Here is a 22,493-nt window from a genome sequence, read left to right on the forward strand (position 1 = left end):
GTCATTACACCCAGAATCATTTACTGGAAAGAGAAGAATTTAATGAACAGTTAGTGGGATAAGAAACATGGGCAGACCTTTGTAGTCTTCCAGTTCCTTCAAAGTTTTCTTTAAAAAAAAAAAAAAAGTACACTATTTGTAGGAACTAACAGTCAAGGCATGATATGGAAATTAAAAGGTTACACAAATTAAGTTTGTAGAAAGCAGAGAGACTCAAGATGGTATATACAGGAAATAATGGGAATAAAATAATGGCATAAAACTGCTATGTGACAAAGACAGCAACTCCAAAAGACCCAGAATCCCCCACATATATTCAAACAAACCTCATTGAATTTCATTGCTTCTTCAGGAGGTTCTTCTATTGCACTTTTCCTCTTTTTTGTGTTTCCTGGTGGGGAATCCTCTGAAGAACGTTCCAGTCTCTTCAACACAGGACGAGTCATGGTACTAGGTGTAGAGGGGGATTCAAACAGCTTACATCGTTTACCCTGTGAATGACATAACCAGGCAAGGACCAGAGTAAGGAATGAGAGAAGTAGCTAGTATCTCAATGAGGAATGGAATAACTTCAAAGGCTCTGTCATGCTGACCTTCACACCGGAGCTATCAGTAAGAGGCCAGAAATAACTTAGATTTCTCCAGTTAGGAAAAAAGTTAGTCCTCCAGGTAGTTAAGTTTTCTCTACATATAACGTTTTCAAATTCATTGCACCATGTTGCAGTCAAAGGGTAGTAGTTAATCTTACAAAAGGCAGAATTCATAATTAACCAGTAACCTAACACTAGGCATCCAAACTGAAATACCTTATTCATACACTACCAGGGTTTCTCATGCTTCCACGGGCAATTCTTTTTTATGCTCGTTTCACGGCCCAGAAGTAAATATAATAAACTCAATTTAATAGAAGAAGCCTATTATTATGTCTCAGGCACTGTGATCTGAAGAGCTGCATATAGCCAAGGCAAGAAAGATAATCATACTTCAATATTTATACTGTGGTGGTATATGGTTTGGACATGAAATCCCCAAGATTATGGAAAGAACTTCTTCATAGCAAAATAAATTTCTAAGAAAAGACCTCTCCTTCCCTATTTAGGGATGGTATTTGATTCAGGATTAACATATGAAAGTGCAGACTTATGTGCATTAAATTGGATGTTAAACTGTTTTATAAAAAAATCACAAAGAATTACAGAAAAATAAAATATTACTGCCATGGAAAATTATGAGTAGCTTTAAGAGCTTTTAGAGAAAGGAATATGACAAAAGACATGGAAAAACCAAACTTTAGAAAAAGCCAAGGGGGCAGCTGGGTGGCTCAGTTGATTGAGAGTCAGACCCAGAGATGGGAGTTCCTAGGTTCAAATCTGGCCTCAGACACTTCTCAGCTGTGTGACCCTGGGCAAGTGACTTGATCCCCCATTGCCTAGCCCTTAACACTCTTCTGCCTTGGAACCAATACACAGTATTGATTCCAAGATGTAAGGTAAGGGTTTATTATTTAAAAAAGAAAGCGGAAGAAAGAAAGAAAGAGCCAATATCTCAGGAGTGAAAAGAGCAAGAAGAACTAGGAAAGAGACAAAAAAAAAAGAGAGAGATGGGAAAAAACAGGATAATCAGTATCAAAGAAACTGAGGATAGGCAGTGAAAAGAAAGGCTAAATCTATAGATTACTCATTTCAGAAAACAGAGAGAAGTGCTTGGGACATTTCATCCAGGAAGGGAGAAAAGGCTTAAAGAATTGAAATTTACTAAACGGTAATAGGGGGTGGGGAGTAGAGATAGATGGCTCAGTGGCCTCAGCCAGGACTGGAATCTGGAAGTCCCAGGTTCAAATCTAGCCTTAGACACTTCCTAGCTGTGTGACCCTCGTCAAGTCATTGGACTCAAATTGCTTAACCCTTACAGCTCTTCTGCCTTGGAATCTAATACTTAGTATCAATTCTTGGTCAGAAAGTAAGGGTAAAAAAAAAAGCAATGGGGAGTAGAAGCAGAATAACATTGTACACAATATCAGAAAAAACTGTTACCTCATTCTCGGCAATACAGTGATCTTACGAAAATCCCAGACTCATGATGAAAAATGTCATCTACTTTCAGAGAAAGAATTGATGCCGCCTGAATGTAGACCAAAATATATTTCTTTCTCTCATGTAAAATTTCTGTCAGATTGCTCATTGTATCAGGGAGGGATTGAAAGACTAAAGGAGAGGGTGGGAGTGAATTTGGAACTCAAAAATTAAAAAGCACGTTAAAAATCGTTTTTACATGTAAATGGAGAAAATATATTATGAAAAAAGAATTAACTCCTCCCTCACCCACAGCAAAATTAATAGGTTGGGGCAGCAACTAGGTGGCAGAGTAGATAGAGCACTGGGTTTGGAATCAGAAGATTCATCTTCCTGAGTTCAAATTTGACCTTGGACACTTACTAGCTGGGTGACCATGGGTAAGTCACTTAACTGCCTCAGTACCTCATCTGTAAAATGAGCTGGAGAAGGAAGTAGCAGACTACTCCAGTATCTCTCCCAAGAACCACCCCCCCCCCCCATCATGAAGAGTTGATCAGGATTGAAAAAACTGAACATAGAGTAGAGGGGCTGAGTCAAACTTGCCTCCAAATGATGTGAAAAATAACATCTCAGAATTAATTCTGGATAGGATGAAACAATTTCTAGAGCTTTTGGCCCATAGATTGGGGGTCAGACAACTAACTGGAAGGAGATTACGGCAGATCTCTGGTGTCACTGGGAGCACATCTGTTGCAGTTGCAGGAAAAAGAACACTAGCAGGAATGGGGACCCTCACAGTATCAGGTAGAAATGAGTGCCTGCAGCTGCTCACAGACCAAGAGAACAGTGACCACACTTCTCCTTACATCATCCCACCTTGGAAGAACTGAAAAGTTACAGATTCCTAGAACTGGCTCTGAAAACAATTTTGAAGTTTGGGACAATTCCCCTTCCACCTCAGGAGCAGAACCCAAATTTAACACAAAGTTAAAAGTCAAGAAAAATGAGTTAACGATAACAAAAAGAACCTGATCATAAAAGTCACTATGGTGACAGGGAAGAACAACAACAAAAACAGTAGACAACAAAGTCAAAACATCTACATCCAAAGTCTCAAAGAAAAATGTGAATTGGTCTTACCACCACCCCTCCAAATTCCCGAGTTAAAAAAGAATTTAAAAAAATTAGATGAGGTAGGAAAAAAATTGGGAAAAGAAATGAGAAGGATGCAGTAAAATCAGGAAAACAGCTTGGTAAAGGAGGAACAAAATACTGAAGGAAGTATCACTTAAAAAAATAAAACAGTCCAAATAGCAAAAGAGGCACAAAAACCCACTGAAGAGAACTCTTGCACAGATAGGTGACTTAATGAATAGAGAACCAAGCCTGGAGATGGAAGGACCTGGCTTCAAATTTGGCCTTAGACATCGCCTAGCATTATGACTCTGGGAAAGTTATTTAATCCCAATTGATTGGCCTTTGTCACTTTTCTGTCTTAGAAGTGATACCAAGCCAGAAGGGAAGACTTTCAAAAAAAGAACTATTGTATGACCTGAAAGTCATGATCAAAAAGAGAGCCAAGTCATGATCTTAAAGAAACCATCAAGGAAAACTTCCCTCATATTCTAGAACTAGAGGGTAAAATAGAAATTGAAAGAATCCACCAATTACTTCCTGAAAGTGATTCCCCAAACGAAAACTCCTATGAATACTATAGCCAAATTCCAGAGTTCCCAGGTCAAGAAGAAAATACTGTAACACTTCAAATGTCATGGAGGCACAGTCAGAAAAATATAAGATACAGCAGTTCCTACATAAAAAAATGGGAGGGCTTGGAATATGATGTTCTGAAGGGCAATGGAGTGAAGATTACAACCAAGAATCAGCTATTTGGCAAAACTGTGTACCATAGGGCTTTCCCTTGGGAATATACTCCTACCCCAAAAAACTGAAACTGAGGATATAAATGAACACGTGCTGACTTCACACATTTTTTAAGAGGACCAGTGTGACATCATGGGATGATGTCTTCACTCATGTGTAAACTGGATACAAGTAAGGCAGAGATGCACAAAGTCATCAAAGTCCAGTGGCAAGACAAAAGTCAGAATGACTGGTGATGACATGGGATGCAGGGTTTGACTGTGGCATTTTAAATTTTAAATCTCCTTCATTGCCCTTGGAACAAACTGTTCTCATCTGCTCATTTTGCTGGGGTGCTTGGGGGAGACTCCACGAACTCACCAACAGGTTTGAGAACAGTCCATGACCTGTAACCTGGTTTAGCCCATCTGCCAAGACAGCTTTACTGGAGCAGCTGCTGCTCATTCTAAAGCTTCTTAAAGTCACAGACAAAAAGTTGGGTGAAATGTAGATGCCTAAGGAAGATGAATAGCTCTAAAAAGGATTCAACAGGTCCCCACACCAGAGGTGCTACTCTTCCCTAAATATCTCATACATTCCTGACCCCATATAGATGTGCTGTCTCTCTCCACTCTAGCCCCTCATCTCAACTCTCCTCAGCACCCCATGTCTGTTAAAAGTGAAAGTAAACTTGCTGCTGCCTGGGGTGGACATCCAATTCTTCAATCTGACTAAATAACAGAAAACAAGGGAAAATGAAATGAGGGGGCCCTACTCCTTCAGGAGAAAAAGTTATTTAATGAAATACAGGACTTTCAAGTATTTCTGATGAAGATTAGAGTTGAATAGAAAATATCAATTTTAAATAGAAGACTCAAGACATGCATTAAAAAGGTAAATAGTAAAGAGAAACCATAAGGGATTCAATAAGGTTAAACTGTTTACATTCCTACATGGGAAGATGATACTTGTAACTCCTAAGAACTTTCCACAACCAGCTGGGTATATAAATCTATCTTACCCTTCAAAGAAGTAGAAGGGAAGGTGGATAAGAGAAGGGAGGGCACAAGAGAAAGGATAATGGATTGGAGGAGGCAGTGGTAAAAAGAAAAATACTTTTGAGGAAGGTCTATGTGAAAGGAGAAAGGGGAAAATGTAGGATGTAGGGAAATACATAGAAATCACAACTGTGAATTGAATTGGAAAATAGATGGATTAAAAAAACATAATCCTACAACATGCCATCTAAAAGAAACATACTTGAAACAAGGACAAAGAGTAAAAACAAGAGGCTGGAGCAGAATCCAAAAAGCTTTAAAGTAAAAATAGCAAGTAGCAAGGGTAGAAATTATAACCTCAGACATGACAAAAGCAAAAGTTAATCTAATTAAAAGATATAAGTACCAGGACTACATGTTGCTAACAGGAACCAAAGACAATGAAGTAATAGCAATACTCAAATACAATAACCAAATGATATAGCATTCAAATTCTTAAAGGTAAAGTCAAATGAGTTATATGAGGAAATGGATAATAAAAACTACTAGGGCACCTCAACTTTCTGTTGCTAGAATTAGATAAATCTAACCATAAAATAAACAAGAAGTTTAAGAGATGAAAAGAATTTTGGAAGATTTGATATGACAAACCACTAGAGAAAACTGAAATGGTAATAGAAAGGAATATATATTTTTCTCAGTGGTACATGGCACCCACACAAAAATAGATCATGTATTGGGGAAAAAAAGTCACAACCAAATGTGAAAAAATTAATCCACCCATTCCAGACCAAAATGCAATAAAAATTACATTCAATAAAGGTCTGTGGAAACATATTAAAAATTAATTGGAAACTAAATCATAAAGAATGAGTAGATCAATGAACAAATTATATAAACAATAACTTCATTAAAGAGAATGACAACAATGAGGCAACATACCAATTTATGGGATGTAGCCAAAAGTGGTATTTTAGGAGAAAATTTTTATCTCCAAATGTTTACATCAGTAAAATAGAAAAAGAGCAGATTAACTAATTAATTGGGAATACAATAATGAAACTAAACGAAAAGGGTGAATTCACCAGTAATTAAGATATTAAAGCAATTATGAGTTACTTTGCCCAATTTCTATGTCAATAAGACCAACAATTTAAATAAAATGGATGAATATTTACAAAAATATAACTTACCAAAAATAACAGAAGAGGAAATAGAATAGTTAAAATAAACGATTTGGAAGAGATAAAGGCATTCTACCAAATTCATTTTACATCACAAATATGGTGCTGATACCTAAACCAAGAAGAGCCAAAACAGAGAAAAGAAAACTACCGACCAATTTTCCTAATGAATACAGATGCAAAAAATTTAAATACAACATCAGCAAGGAAATTACAGCAATATAGCACAAAGATTATATACATCAGATGGGTTTTATATTAGGAATGTAGTGCTGGCTCAATATTAGGAAAATCAGTATAATCAATCACATCAATATCAAAACCAACATAAATATTTTGACAAAACATAATACTTTTTAATTAAATAACACTAGAGGCATAGGAATAAATGAAGGTTTCCTTAAAAGAATAAGTAAAATCTATCTAAAACCATCAGCAAGCATTAGCTGTCATGGGGATAAGCTAGAAGCCTTTCCTCCCAATAAGATCAGGGGTGAAGCAAGGATGCCCTTTATCACCACCAATACTCAATGTTATATTAAAAATGCTAGTTATAAGCATTAAGAAAAAAATGGAAAGAATCAGAATAAGCTATCACTCTTTGCAGTTGATATGACAGCATAATTAGACAATTAATTAGGAAACTAAGTTGAAATAGTTCATATCTTTAGCAAAGTTAAGGATTATTAAAAAAAAAAACACCACACATAAATCAGGGGAAAGATGGGTAGGTCAGTGGACTGAGAGCCAGGCCTAGAGACAGGAGGTCCTAGGTTCAAATCTGGCCTCAGACACTTCCCAGCTGTGTGACCCTGGGCAAGTCACTTGACCCCCATTGCCTAGCCCTTACCACTCTTCTGCCTTGGAACCAATACACAGTTTTGATTCTAAGAGGGAAGGTAAGGGTTTAAAAAACAAAACAAAACAAAAAAAATCCCCACATAAATCAACATTTCAATATATTACCAACAAAATGAGGCAACAAGAAATAGAAAGGGAAATTCCATTTAAAATAACTAAATCTAAAATGGTTGGGAGTCTACCTGCTAAGGCAAACCCAAAAACTATATGAACATAATTACAAAAATGTTTTTTCGGGTAGTGCTGAATCAATATAATAAAAATGACAATTTACCTAAACTTACTAATTCAGTGTCAAACTAATCAACCTTCTAAAAAATTATTTTAGTTAGAAAAAAAAATTCATCTGGAAGAAAAAGTCAAGAATATTATAGGAAACAATAAAAAAAAGAAAAGGGAGGTGGCCCAGAAATACCAGATCTAACTCTGTATTATTAAAATGGTAAGCATCAAAAACAATTTGGTATTAGGGAAGCTAGGTGGCTTAGTGGACAGCTAGCCAGGCCTTAATTGGGAGGCCTTGGGTTAAAATCTGACCTCAGATCCTTTCTGGTTGTTTAACCCTGAGCAAGTCACAGCCACTGTCCCTTAACCTGATTGCCTAGTCCATACCACTATTTTGCCTTGGAATTGATGCCTAGTATTGACTCTAAGACAGAAGCTAAAGGGTTAAAAAAAGCCTGGCCCTTACTGCTCTTCTGCCTTGGAACCAATACTTAGTAAAACAGAAAAATAAATAATTAAAATTAAAAATAAAATAAAAAGAATTTCTGCCAATTATATCATGACTTACTTGGTTTGTTGTTCTTCTCATTACTAGGGGAGCTGTCCAAAGGCTTGACATGCAGGATGAAGTTTCATCATCATTCTAAATGAGAAAGAAAAGAGTAGTTGTAAAAGGTTTGGACATCTTAGGGATGATCCTAAGATCTGTAGGAGTAGAGTGTATCACCTCTCAGTTATCTAAGGTATCCCACTTTTAAAGTGGGATGCTTGGAGGGAGACCAATCCCTACACTTTGCAACAGTTAACCTGGCAGAGGTCAATAAGCTTGTTACTTCAATCCTAGACACAAGCAAGCAAATAATCCATTCTTAATTGTGATTTTTGTTGGTTTGCTTGTTGATATGGTCGATTATGTGGATGGTTTTCCTAATATTGAATCAGCTCTGCATCCCTGGTATAAATCCTACTTGATCATAGTGAATGACCCTCCTGATCACTTGCTGGAGTCTTTTTGCTAGTATCCTGTTTAATATTTTTGCATCTATGTTCATTAGGGAGATTGGTCTGTAGTTTTCTTTCTCCGTTTTTGACCTGACCTCCAGCCACTGACCCCCACCTGACACCCAGCTCTCACTTGTGGCTCCTAGTAGCTGCTAGCATGCGGCAGCGACCACCCCAGGCAACGGCTTCCACAGGCCGGCTAAACCTTGTGAGGGTAGCCATCGGGTCGTCGTTGACCCCTGGTGAACCAGGGCTTTGCTCACCCAGCATGTGAAGACTGCTTCGGCCTAACAGATGGAAGAAACCAATAAGAAGGTTCAACGGCTGAGAGGGCAATGCAGCAAAGCACTGTGGAATGCTCAGGGCATGTTGGAGCACAAAGGACAACACAGCCATCCAATGCAGCTGAGGAAGTCTCCAGGTGTAACGACCTTTTGTGCCACTAGACCCAGACTTCCAATGCCAAAAGAGTGGGACTGTCTCTGTGCATCGACTCTTCCACTTAAATCTCTTTCATGCACAAGTGTCTTTGTGCACACTCATCTAACAATAGATGAAAACTCACAAAGACAATCGTCATTCTCGGTTACCGAGAGACTACTACCAATTGTGTTCTAATTCCAAAAACTTCTAAAAAAGAACTACACTGGAGTTTTGGTCTTCAGTAGATTAATTCTTCAAATTTAAGGCCAATAGATCTCAGTCCTATTAATAATTAATATTTTAAGCATAAATACGCTGCTTCAATAGAATCAAAGAAGCATCTTTAGCAAGAGTTAAGAAACATGAGATGATTAATTCAAAGGATTTTCTTGAATCCATAAAGTCTAAGTTAATATAACTCAGTTTTATCTTCTATCTGGCTTTACCTCAAAGCCCTTTAAAATCCAATGCCATCCTTTACCCCAGACATTATCTGACCATGTCCAGAAGTCTTGTTGTCTCCAGTCCCATCACATTTACCCCTTTATACTACATTTCCTTCCATTCTGATGGCTAGCTATATACTACTCACACTTCAAAAATAAAGCTAGCTCACACCCCTGTGGTAAGCTTCAACATGGAACTGCCTTTTTTGAACTCTTATGACATGGCTAATATCATAGTTTGCAAATTAGTTTTCTCTTGTTTCAACTAAGCAAGTTTTTGCCCCATAAAATTGATTCATTAAGCATTCTTTCAGTAGCTTGTTCAACAATATTTAGCACACAGGCCTCAAATATTGGATGTATGCGCTGCCCAATTTAAGCCTTGAGTTTCTTTTCATTAAGAACCAACATCTGATCTGGCATTCCTGGGAAAGCTCAGAGGACATATGAGGTAGGGGGAAAGGGAAGTACCTTTAGGTTCTCTCCATCAAGGATTTCCAGGAATCCATCATCCTCATCAGACAGAGAGGTCAGAGGAAACTGTGGCAGGAAGAGAGGGAAGGAGTTTGCAAGTTCACTGTTATCCTTTTCATTGGCAAAAACTACAAAATATTTCATGGGTTAAAAAAAAAACAAATCACAGATGAGGTCAAATGTTATTCCTTTCAATTAATCAAGGGGGACTTTATAAATAAACACTCAAGGTCAAGCCCTGGTTATTACCCATAACACTTTTCTCTCCTCTCAGCCGGTGAGTTGCCAGTTCTTAACAGTTGTATCTCTCAAACCCATTTCCCTTATTCCTTCCTTCTGTCATGAGCACCACCATTCTTTCTATCACTCAGGTTTTCAATCTTGAAATTATCCTTAAGTCTTGATTCTCATTTAGCCCCACATCAAATCAGTCTCTTTAATACTACTGTAATTATCTTCCACCTATGTTTTCTCCACATATATACCACAACCACCCTAGTTCAGACACTCATCACACCTCTGGCCCAGACGAATATCCTGACTCTTTAAGCTATTCTTTTCATGGCTATCAAATCTATATTCCTACACACTTGATCTTAGGCAAAAGGCTGAGAAGTGACCAAATCTATATTCCTAAAGCACATATCGGACCACATCACCCTGCCCTGATCAGGTGTTCCCAAATGTTCTAGGATAAAATAACAATTCCTCTATTGCAGGGGTCCCCAAACTACAGCTTGCAAGTCACAAGTGACCCCGAGGCCATGTATCCGGCCCCCACTGCACTTCCAGAAGGGGCACCTCTTTCATTGGTGGTCAGTGAGAGGATATTGTATGTGGCAGTGCCACAAAGCATGGCATTGCTCACGTACAGTACTACTTCCGGTGACGTAATCCTTTGCATGGCACCTTGTTCTGAGAGTAACTGAATGAGAATGAGGCGCTGCACAAAGGATTATGTGGAAGACGTCAGCATGGTGAGCAGTGATCTGGGGGAGGGGATTCCGCACTGTGTATACTGCTGCCTGGTATAGTGGAGGCAGTGATTGGCCTGTGCAAGGTGTGACAGGCCCATCCCAGCCAGCACTGCAGCCTCCGCTATCCCAGACAGTGTATACAGATTTGTTCATAGATTTTTTAAAATATAGCCTGGCTCTTTGTGGTGGCCCAAAACTGGAAAACGAGGGGATGCCCATCAATTGGGGAATGGCTGAACAAACTGTGGTATATGTTGGTGATGGAATACTATTGTGCTAAAAGGAATAATAAAGTGGAGGAATTCCATGGAGACTGGAACAACCTCCAGGAAGTGATGCAGAGCGAGAGGAGCAGAACCAGGAGAACATTGTACACAGAGACAAACACACTGTGGTATAATCGAATGTAATGGACTTCTCCATTAGTGGCGGTGTAATGTCCCTGAACAATCTGCAGGGATCCAGGAGAAAAAAACACCATTCATAAGCAAAGGATAAACTATGGGAGTGGAAACACCGAGAAAAAGCAACTGCCTGAATACAGAGGTCGAGGGGACATGACAGAGGAGAGACTCTAAATGAACACTCTAATGCAAATACTATCAACAAAGCAATGGGTTCAAATCAAGAAAACATCTAATGCCCAGTGGACTTACGCGTCGCGCTATGGGGGGTGGGGGGGAGGAAAAGAAAATGATCTATGTCTTTAACGAATAATGCTTGGAAATGATCAAATAAAATATATTAAAAAAAAAATATAGCCTGGCCCTCCAATGGTCTGAGGGTCAGTGAATGGACCCCTGCTCTATTGGCATTTGAAGTCCCATATAATCTGTCTTTAGACCCGCTTTCAAGGAAGGTTACATATTAATCTCCCTAATCTATAATGCCATTTGGACAAATTACTATTACCTGTATATGACACTGTATCTGCTCCCCCCAAATCTTTACACATTCAATGCCTAGAATGTTTTCCCTCATCCTTTCTACCTTTCAGAACTCTTAGCTTCCTTCAAAGCTTAGCTCTCTCCTTTGAGACCTCCTCTCTATTCCCCCACTCTCCCAAATCACTTGTATTTTATATATGATATATAACTATCTGTACACACACTCTACTCTTCTAATAGAATACAAGGTTCTTCTCAGGAACAGGGATGATTTTACTCTTATTCAGATATCCAATATTGTTAACCACTGGCACATAATAGATGCTTGTTGATTGACTAGTGGATTGTCAATCAATCCCATGTGACCACTCTAGTTTCTCCCCAGATTATTCATTCAATAAATACTATTTTAACAACACTATCACTAAACTCCCCGACTCTGGTCTGTTACTCCCTTTCAAACAAACAAATCTTTACTTTTGGTCTCACTAACTCTACTAAGACAAAAGGGCAAAGGCTAGGCAATCAGGATTAAGTGACTGGCCTAGGGCTGCACAGTTAGCAAGTATCTGAGGCCATATTTCAACCCAGGACTTTACTTCTCTAGGCCTGGTTCTCTATCCACTGAGCTACGTAGCTGCCGTATCAAGTCCCGTGTTTAAAAAAAAAGAAGAGAAACTGTTAGTAGCTTCCCATTGTCTAATTTAGTTTCTTATTCCCCTTCAAGTGCTGTGTTCCAGTCAAAGTGGGCTACTTGCCATTTCCACATTTTTCCTACCTAGGTGTATAACTCTCCCCATTCCTCCAGTCTGGAATGAATTCGTACAGACCTACCTGTTGAAATCCTTCCCTTACTTCATGTCCAGCTCACATACCACCATAACACCTTCCCTGGTTCTCCCAGCTAGAAGTGATTTCTCCCTCCCTGAATCTCTTGTCCACTGTTTGACATCTTCTATGGATATATCACCTTCTAGCTTGCATTACAGTTCATTGTGAAACAGGTCCCTAAGCTCCTTGAGGATGTCAATGCTGGTTTGTACCTTTGTATCTGTAGAATTGAACAAGGTGTGTCGCACAGATGCCTCCCCCAACTCCCTCCCAATCATGCATCACTAGAAAGAAGCTATCTCCCAAAGTGAATGTTATGGGTCTATTGCTGGCACCAGTTCTTTATACTGAAATAGACCTACAGTGGAGAAGGGCAAGTTAGAATCATTAATTTGACAGAAATGAGAAAAGTTAAGGAGTTTGAGGGAGTAGATAGGTAGCTCAGAGGATAGGGAGCCAAGTCTGAGATGGAAGGTCCCTGGGTTTGGCCTCAGACTCTTCCTAGCTATGTGACCCTGGCCAAGTCCTTTAATCCCCATTGCCTAGCCCTTACTACTCTTCTGCCGTAGAACCAAAATATAATATTGGTATAAGATAGAAGAGTTGGGGGGGTGGGGAGGGGGAGACAGAGAGAGAGGCAGAGAGAAGACAAGGAGTCTTAGTTCTTAGGCCAGGTCTATCTCTCATTGTAATACACATCTTAGTCCTATGTCAACATTAGCTCTCCCAGGGTATTGTAATCACTTTGGAAGAAACTTAAGAAAATCAACCTATAAAGCCTACTACCTGGCCACAACACCAATTAATAGGCTCCAATTAGCTTCAGTCTAAGACAGCTAAGCTCATTTCTTGTTATAGGCATCACAGGGACTTCCACTAAACTATCACTCACAGGTAGGATCAATCAGAAATGTTTCTAAGAAAAAGGACAGACATGTGAATCTGCTGATGCCAACGTCTACATCTAGGGCTGAGTGTTTTGGCCAGCATTCAAACTCTTTAACTGTTTCAATAGTTGGGTCTCTATCACCATGGAGGTTAAGGGGCACGGCTAGAACTTTGGTTTTCAATCCCACTTGGCTCCTTGGATATTATATTTTAGACCATAAGTATTAGTCTCCCAAAAGGACAAGGACACTATAAAGAGTAAAATTCAATGTAGCTTCCTCATTTATAAAGTCCAATGGTCTCAGAGTCTACAGGATATATTCTGTGGAAAAAGCTCCAGAATTTCCCTTTAACTGATAGAACTTGGGCAAATCAAAGCAGAGAAGATATACCATTTGAGCTGGGGCTGAATTCTGCCTTTGCGTGAAGACATCTTTGACCTCTCCAAGTCCATGAAAAGGGCCACGAGGTACAGGTCTTGTTGGCTTCTTAAATTCAAAGCCCTCCTGCAGGACAGTACAAATGATTTTAAGACCTTTCCTCCCACCCTTCATGTTGATCCCACAAATTCAGAAATACATCAGGTGGGGTACATCATGATTACCATCTGTAACTACCTCAAATCCAAGAATTCAGATTTTATTCTAACAAAGATATAATCCGTGGAAGCAAAAGATGCCAGTGTCCTCATTGATAAAACAATTTATATAGTCCCTTAATATTTACTGTGATGAGATTAGGTCTATCAAAACTGTTTAGTCTAGTTTCAAAATAGCTTTGTGATGAGGAATCAAAGCGTCTCAAGTTATTTTTTTAGTTTTGTTGTTGAAAGTCTGCTATATGCACATTTGCTAGGCAAGAGGGCAGACCAATCATAAACCTTCTTAAGAAAGTTTCCAAGGTGGACAATTTGGAACTATACCCAAAGGGGACTAAAAGACTGTCTGCCCTTTGATCCAGCCATAGCACTGCTGGGTTTGTACCCAAAAGAGATAAGTAAAAAGACTTTTGTACAAGAATATTCAAAGCTGCACTATTTGTGGTGGCAAAAAATTGGAAAACGAGGGGACGCCCTTTGATTAGAGAATGGCTGAACAAATTGTGGTATATGTTGGTGATGGAATGCTATTGTGCTCAAAGAAATAATGAAGTGGAGGAATTCCATGGAGACTGGAAAGACCTCCAGGAGTTGATGCAGAGTGAAAGGAGCAAAACCAGGAGAACATTATACACAGAGACTGATACACTGTGGTACAATTGAATGTAATGGACTTCTCCCTAAATAGGTTCTGATCAAGGACATATGTAACACCCAATGAAATTGCGTATCGGCTATGGGAAGGGTGAGGGGAGGGAAATAATATGATTCTTGTAACCAAGGAATAATGTTCTAAATTGACTAAATAAATTAATAATTTAAAAAAAAAAAAGGAAGTCTCCAAGGTAAGATTATCCGAGTTGGAGACCAGGTATTTCTAGCAAAAGTCACCCAGGAAATAAAGTACCTGCCATATGTAACAAATAGTGTCATAAAGTGGTATATAAGACATTGCCACCTAAAAATAATCTACCTGGAGACAAAACACACACTGATTAGCAAGCGCTTTTAATAAAAAGAACATAGAAGTTCCAAGTGAATTAAGAGTAGGAAAAGAAGAAAAAACGGAATAGATCCAAGTTCCTATTGTGTCCTTTTTCTTTATTTCCATCATAGTAATGCTTTATGGAGTACATGAAGGATTTCAGCTTGGTCATAAAGAATGATTAGAAGGCATACTGTTAAAAGGAAGGCACTTTAGGAGGAAATATGTCAAGAGCACCAGATATGAACATACGCTCAGGGCACCATGAGAACTATTTCTCTAGAGTATGTGCATTAGGGAATGTAGTAATTGTTTAGAAAGGTAGGATTGGGCCAGATGATAGAGGGTCCTTTGAATATCAAGGGAATTTGGATTTGGACTGGGTAATCATTGATATTAGTGAGTTCTAATTTGGTTTATTCACTTTATTCTCTCCTATTTTGTGAAAATGGGATATTGTTTTGAGGTTTGGGCCACTACCTTGAAAGCAATTTGTTATTATCTTATCTTGGTCAAAAGTTTGTTACTCACAAGCTGGAAGCCCTTAATATAACACATATAATGGCCATACTCACATTTTCCTTGTTTTCATCATGGTCGCTTAGCTGAAAGATATCACAGTCAAGTGAATCAAAATGGCTTCTTTTTAGGGCAGGACTACAACCCAGGAGCTTCTGCTGTCAAGGTGACAAGAATAAATTAGATATCAGTGGGGAGATGGATACCTCCATAAAAATCTTATTCAATTCAGTTACTCAAAGAAAAAACTACATAGCTTATTAGAAATAATCTAAGCAGTTATTCCATAATACTTAGATAGCTGTTTGGAAAAACAAAAAGTGGAAATAAATTTCTTCCTCTCCATGGTTTTATCAAGACTTATTAATAAGTTGCTATTAAGTTACTTATTTCATAAGACTTGCCTACTTGGACAATTCAAAGTAGTATGTTATCATTGGATGATAGAAATCACCTCTGGTTTGAGCCAGAACGCTTGTGGTATATAGAGAAGAAAAGGCTTAGAAGTCCATTTCTATTGAAACTTCTTAGAAATTTGCAAGCACTTATTTGCAGTGAAATTTCTAACACTTATGGTCACTTCAACAAGATCATACTTGGTGGACAAAACAAGACTTAAGCCCAGAGTTAGTAACACTGAAGGAAAGGAAAATAACTTACTGGCAGGGAATTTATTCTCCTCATGGGCTTTTCAAGGCTGCAATGAGAACAGAGTAAATGAAAATGTGTGTTCAGATTAGCCAAGTAAAGAAGAATCTTAAATTCAACACTAATTAGCAACCCCCCACCCCCTTAGACAAATCCACTTACTTAAAAGTCTAAGGAAAGATAACATCATTTTCCCAATCCAAACCCACCTTAAGCTTCTAAGGAAAATAACTGGGCTCAAATAAAGTATTTTCTTAAACACATTCCCATAGACCCCTTTAGGAAACTGTTGAAGTATATGAACTCCTTTTCAAAATATTTTGAAATGCATAAAATAAAATACATAAGATTACAAAGGTAACCAATTACACTGAAATATTTAAGGATATTTTTTAAAATTTATGGACTCAATCATGAACCCCTGCCTTAAGGCAATAATTATGCTACTGGGCAGGAACACAACAGATTTAAATATTTCCACTTAAAATTAAAGTAAACTTGTGTTTTGGTTTGGGGGAGGGGTATGTGTATGAAGATTGTTCCAGAAGCTTCAACCATTCAGAGGCCAATGGACTTAAAATAAGGGTAAAGCAGCATCAGAATTAATCTGGGAAAACTTAGTCCAGAACCCTAACCAGTTAGGCATTTAATAACATTGACATTTGGTATTAAGCAAATAAATACATACCTTTCTTTATTATCCAGGGGCCCAGGAGAATCTAGACAAAAACCTGTTGGGGTTAGAAAAAAAGACTATTGTGATTCAGCTGCTCCATCTGTATTTAATATTATATCTTAATTCCTTCTATTAATTCTAAACATCTCATTAGATACCATTTCACACTTTTAAAAGAGCAGTGTTTAAATTGGTCAGGAGCTCCCAGGAATTTCAGGGTGAGCATTGCTTTGAATTACCAGAGACCCAGTACCTGCTCTTTGAGGCAAATCATGAGGTAGGGCTCAAAAGCAGGTCTTCCTGACCCCAGGCCCAATGCTCTATCTATGCTACCACCTAGGTGCCTCTGAAGAAGACATAATACTTTCCCCTCTGCTCTGGAGCCACCATCAGTGACACAAGATTTAAGGGAAAAGTAGGTAAAGATAATTGTTAAAGCCATCTTGTGATTATTCAGGAATAGATGATCTAGTTTATGGTTAATGTTCATCTCATCTGCCTCCCCTAGATCTGAGGCAAATATTCTGTTAGCACTGATACAAACAAGTAGACTACATTCAGTCATACAGCACCAGTCTCTAAAATTCCTGCACCCCAAAGGCAGAAGATTTTAGAGGTTTAATCTAATTTACATACCAACCTCAGATTAGCCTAAATTTACCAATCCCTAAGCAACTTTTATTTTCTGGGCAATTATAATGGAATAGCCTAAACCTACTGCTAAAACTTCAAACCACTTCTTACCAGTCTCGATTTGGCAAAAGCTAACCACTTGTGGCAGAAATTTGGAGAGAATTAACCTTAATTGATAGTTCTCTACCCATTCCCTTACTTCCGAAATTAATCATTAAATATTTCCTGGATATAGCTTGTCCTTTCCTAACTCCCTTTAATATTCAACAAGTCTTTGATCACACAATTCATTCTCTTTGTCTAGAGTTCCACTCTATTCCAATCTCCATTTTTTTCCTACTAAAAATTAGCTTGTTCTCAGATTCTGCTTTTATGAACCCTGATGTTCTGCAAATCTCTCCTGTGGTTTTCCAGTAACATCTCATATTATACTACCTCTGTGGTACTTATCACATACTGCCTTACCTTTTAATTATTAAGGTATATGTCACATTTCTTCTATTAATTTAGAAGATTCTGGAAAAGGAGAAGGGCTTGTTATGTCCTCTATTCTTCACAAGGCTTACTCCATTACAGTGGACACACACAACAAATATTTTAAAGCAAAATGAAAGAATACCTGAATCTGTAGACTCTGAGGAGCTTGTTCGCTGTAGGCTACTACTGTTCTTCATTTCCAGTGGATTCTCACATTCACTGCAAACAAAAGCACACAAATCTTTATATGCCATTTTTGAATCTGGCAACAAGGAGAAACCCTCATCTCCATTGGCTATTGATTTTCAAGGAGTCAGAGGCAAATATCAAACTATTTAATGCCTGGTTTGGCCCCACCTGATGTCCTATAAGATGTCCTGCCAATCACAATTCCTTAACAGAATGAGTGAGGGTAGGCCATCAACTTCTAATATAGCGCCTAAGGCCTAGTGGAATTAAAAACTCTCAAAAACACCACTCAAGACTATCTGGCCAACTCTAACTCCAAGAAGAATGCATCTTTAACTCATGTGGGATCTTATGTTTACTTGGGGAAATTTAGAACAAGGTTACAATGGAAAACAGCATTCCAGAAACTGATAGGCGTCAAAAGGAAAGGAAACATGAGGAAACATGTAACTAACAAGAGACCAGGCTGCAAGAAAAGCCTTCAATAACTGTGTGGGGGAAGGGGGACCACCCAGGACCATAGTAAAATGGAGGCAAGTAACTGACCCTGGCCACATGCTAGGGAATTGTGGTTAATTCCCAGGCCAACTAGCCATGTGCCTAAAAACACACACACACACACACACACACACACACACACACACACACACACACACACACAAAGAAAATGGAATGCTTACATTGGAAGAGCTATTTCCACCGGAGATCCTGTTAAAGGGCTTTAGAGTGAATAATTGAAAGGAATTAAAAAATTTTTAGAATATAGGAAAGTTGGGGAGCAACTTAGATTCAGTACAATGAGAACAGAACATGGAATAGTGGAAAGTGGTGAGAATAGGGCCAGGATACAGTTAGTAATGAGAGAGTAGGAAGGAAAGTTTAGACAAAGGTCTTCTTGGAGACAGCAGTGAAGTGAATGAAGAAAAGAAAGGGAGGGAATAAGGATCAGGGAGGTTGGGGAGGAATATACATTGTTTAAGGGGACTGTGTGACTAGTCTAGTTGGGTACAATCTGAAGTAAAGTGCACATGAGGGGAGAAGGAATAAGAAAAGGGGTGGGTGGGAAGAATGGAGAGGAAGCTGAAAATAAGAAAGGGAGGATGTCAGAGTGTACTTGATGAATAAGTGGGGCTCATTGAACAGAGTGGGATGAGAACATATGGGGGGGGGGGATGTGAGTGAGAAAGGATCAGGATTTCCTTGGCAGTGGAAAGGAGAGATATAAAAGGTCCTGGGATAGAATGTATGTGGGGGGGGGGGGGGTGGGTAGGCCTTGACATATTAGGATCATGGATTTGTAGCCCAGATGGAATCTCTGGGGATCATCTAATCCAATCTTCTCATTTTGCAAAAGAGGAAATGAGGCCCAGAAAAGGCAGTTATTTGCCCAAGGTCACAGGGCTATTAAGGAGCTGAGCCAGGCCTGAAAAACAGGCCCTCTGATTTCAGAGAGCCTCGACTCACAGGCTTCAATAGAGGGCACATGGTAGTAATGGGGTGGGGGGCTGAATGGAAAGAGACCAGGATGTACAGAGGGTGAGAGCTGAGCTGGAATGTACGTGGCAGGGGGTGGGGCAGGATGGGGTGCAGAGCAGGAGAGGGGGACAGGCCCTAGTGTGTTGGATAGGGGAGGTGGGCTGGAGAGAGCACATGGGAGAGAGCTCAGAACAAAACCAGAGTGAACTTGGGGAATGGGGAAGAGGAGAGGAACTTGGCCTTGGGGGAAGAGGTTCCAGGCACATGGAGGGGGAGGACAGAAGGGAGGTTTCCGTAGGCTCCCGGGAAGGGGGGAGCCCCTGAGCAGCTGGGAGCCCAGGCCGCTTCCTCTCACCTGCCCAGGCCCCGCAGCTGGTCCATGGTGACTGCGAGGTTGGTGACCGGGGAGAGCCCCCCGGGACCAGCAGGAAACAGGGCCTTGACGACGGCTGGCTGCGAACTGCAGGCGAAGAGAAGCCGGCGGCGGTGCGAGTGCTCCGGGCCCAGCTCCATCCGGAGCAGCGGCGGCGGGGGCGGCGGCGGCGGCGCCGCCTCTCGTTCTCTCCCTCGCCCCAGGTGGGTCGCCCGCCCGCCCGCCTTGTCCCGCGCAGCGCTGCCCCCACCGCTTCCCGGAGCGCGGCGCGCGCGCGTGAGCCCGGCCACCCGCGGGTCAAACACAAACACGACCCCGAGGTTCAGGGACGCGGGAGCCACGGATAAGCGGGGCGGGCGGGTCCGCCAGGGAGCGAACGAACGATGCCCACAGCAAGGGGTTCCAGGGCCGCGCGGGTAGGCGCCGCCAACCAGAGGATTAAACCCAAACAAAACAGGGCCGGCTCAAGGGTGGAAAGGGAGAAGCGGGGAGAGGGGCAGGCGATAACCTCAAGACGAGGACGCAGGCCGGAGGCGCTTTCTTTCAACTCAGTCAGCCTAAATGTGGTGGCGGCGGAGAGCAAAAAGTGAGACCCCCACCAGCGCCAGCGGATCTCCTGCCCCCAGCTGCTCGGGTGTTTCGCAGTAGCCGCTCGCAGAGTGCCGCTGCTGCCCCGCCCCCTTTCCTATTTGGCGCCAAACCCAAGCCACCAATCAGAAAACAGATCTTCCGTTCCACCCCCTGAAGGGCAGCGAGGTTTAGCCAATAAGAATGCAGGGAGGGAAAGACTGTCGGAGAGCTGCTTCTGCACCAGGCCTCTCGACAGGAGGCGGGGCCAAGGTCGAAAAGGGGGAAATAGAAGTGGGGGAAGGGCAACCAGAGAAAAGGAGAAAGTGGATGGAAGCGGTAGCTCCCAGCATGCCACGAGAGCTTCCCGCACAGTCCTGCGATCCTGACACTGCATCATGGGAACGGTAGTTCTGAATGGTAGCGGTAGTTCAAAAACAGAATTTCTGCTCCTCTCTAGGGACTCAAGAAATTTTGTTTTAGAACTGGCCTAAAGATGTTTTTTTTTTTTTCTTAGATAATAGCAAAGTGGCTGCAAAAGTGGAGATTGGGAGCAACCCTTCCTTTGGTCACTCGCCCTAGTACAAAAATAAATGTACCTTCCTTTGGTCACTGGCCTATCTAAAAATGAGTGAATGAATGAAGACTGAAGAAATATTTAAGAATGATCATTTACTCATGATCCATGAGCCATTAGACCTTAGATCACCAAGGAAGGAGTACTTCTAACCTTCTCCTCCCCCCCCCCCCCCCCCCCTTAACCCAGCAGCCCAGCTTTGTAAAAGCAGTTGAGGAAATATTCTGACTATGCTTTGAATACAGATAAAGTTCTCCTGGAGCAGAACCAGAGATTAAGCCCTGAGGGAAGGGAGATCCCAAAAGACTTAGAACAAAGTGGAATGAGTTCATTGATCCTCTTAGAAAACAAGCAAATGTTAAAAGTATGTCCCAAAGAATCACAGAACTACAGAATGCAGTTGTCCAGGGGACTAAATTGCAAGCCACTTCTCCAAAGACTGAGAATTTAAAATCCAGAGGCAGACAGACATTCCATTAGTAAGACAAAAAAATGCTTGCCTTTTTAATTTCCCTCCCATCCTACTTTGGGCCTGAGTTTCTCTATTGTAGTGCTTGGCTTTGTGTGTGTGTGTGTGTGTGTGTTTTTAATAGAATTTAGAGTCTAGAAGGACCTCATAATTTAGTAAAATAAACTTTAGATATAGAGTCTTTGCACTCAGGTTCGAATCTGGCTTTGCCACTTAACTGTGTTCAGTCAAATAAACATTTATTAAGTACCTACTATGTGCAGGAGGCAACTGTTGGTTCAATCGATAGAGTGTTAGGCTTGAAGTCAGAAAAAGCCAAAAAAATTCCCATGGATAACATTGTCAGGGGTTTATGATCATGCCTGAACCCCAATAACATCTGTTAGGTGCTGTAGTAAGTGCTGAGGATAAAAAATAATGTAAAACAGTCTCTACTCTCAAAAAGCTCACAGTTTAATAGTAGCGACAACATATAAACAACTATAGTATATACAAATAGGATGTACAGAATATATTAGAAAAAATATCAAAGGGAAGGAATTAGAATCAAGGAAATATCCATAAAGGCTTCATGCCTGAGGTAGGATTTTAGGTGAGGCCTGAAGGAAGCCAGAGAAGCCAGGAAGCAAGGGAGAAGAGATCCAGGGATGGGGAGTAGTCAGCCAAGGTCAATGAATCATAGAATATGTGAAGAGGGATAAGATGAAAGAACAGAAAGAGAATAAGGGGCCAGGTTATGAAGGACTTTGAGAGCCAGAGGATTTTATATTTGATCTTGGAAGTGATAGCCATTGGAATTTACTGAATGGAGGATATAGTCAGAATTGTTCTTTAGGAAGTTCATTTTGAAAGTTAAGTGGAAGTTGTAAATTGAGGTAAGATCCACCAAGGGGCTACTTGCAATGGTCTATGCATGAAATAATGAGGGCTTGCACTAGGGTGGTAGTAGTGCTAGAGGAGAAAAGGGGACATAGATAAGCCATATTGTAAAGGTAGAATCAGTATGATGTGGCAATAGATTGAAATTTTTAAAAATTGTTTTAACCCTTATTTTCTGTCTTAGAATCAATACTGGGTATTGGTTCCAAGGCAGAAGAGCACTAAGGGCTAGGCAATGGGGGTTAAGTCACTTGCCCAGGAGCACATAGCTAGGAAGTGTCTGAGATTAAATTTGAACCTAGGACCTCCCATCTCTCTAGGCCTGACTCTCAATCCACTGAGCCACCCAGCTG

The 22,493-nt window shown here is 40.4% G+C and overlaps 1 protein-coding gene across 5 annotated transcripts in view; it reads right to left on the reverse strand.

Annotated features, from left to right (window-relative positions):
* CDC25A (cell division cycle 25A) overlaps positions 1-20,313 on the reverse strand; it is a 29,136-nt gene extending 8,823 nt beyond the window's left edge. The window contains exons 1-9 of one of the 5 annotated variants that reach the window (XM_007499680.2): positions 19,631-20,312; positions 17,753-17,829; positions 16,513-16,555; positions 15,837-15,873; positions 15,233-15,331; positions 13,467-13,580; positions 9,489-9,557; positions 7,715-7,789; positions 327-491 (exon numbers count right to left, since the gene is read on the reverse strand). In XM_007499680.2, the coding sequence (XP_007499742.2) occupies positions 327-491; positions 7,715-7,789; positions 9,489-9,557; positions 13,467-13,580; positions 15,233-15,331; positions 15,837-15,873; positions 16,513-16,555; positions 17,753-17,829; positions 19,631-19,788 (837 nt within the window). In that variant the 5' untranslated portion in view covers positions 19,789-20,312. Of the gene's footprint in view, positions 1-326; positions 492-7,714; positions 7,790-9,488; positions 9,558-13,466; positions 13,581-15,232; positions 15,335-15,836; positions 15,874-16,512; positions 16,556-17,752; positions 17,830-18,479; positions 18,843-19,630 lie in introns of those variants that run through there. The other 4 variants (XM_007499679.2, XM_007499682.3, XM_056805259.1 and 1 more) reach the window with 4 other exon arrangements.
* Between the last annotated feature and the right edge of the window lie 2,180 nt (positions 20,314-22,493).

The sequence above is a fragment of the Monodelphis domestica genome, chromosome 7 (assembly GCF_027887165.1).
Source record: "Monodelphis domestica isolate mMonDom1 chromosome 7, mMonDom1.pri, whole genome shotgun sequence".
Classification (NCBI taxonomy): domain Eukaryota; kingdom Metazoa; phylum Chordata; class Mammalia; order Didelphimorphia; family Didelphidae; genus Monodelphis; species Monodelphis domestica.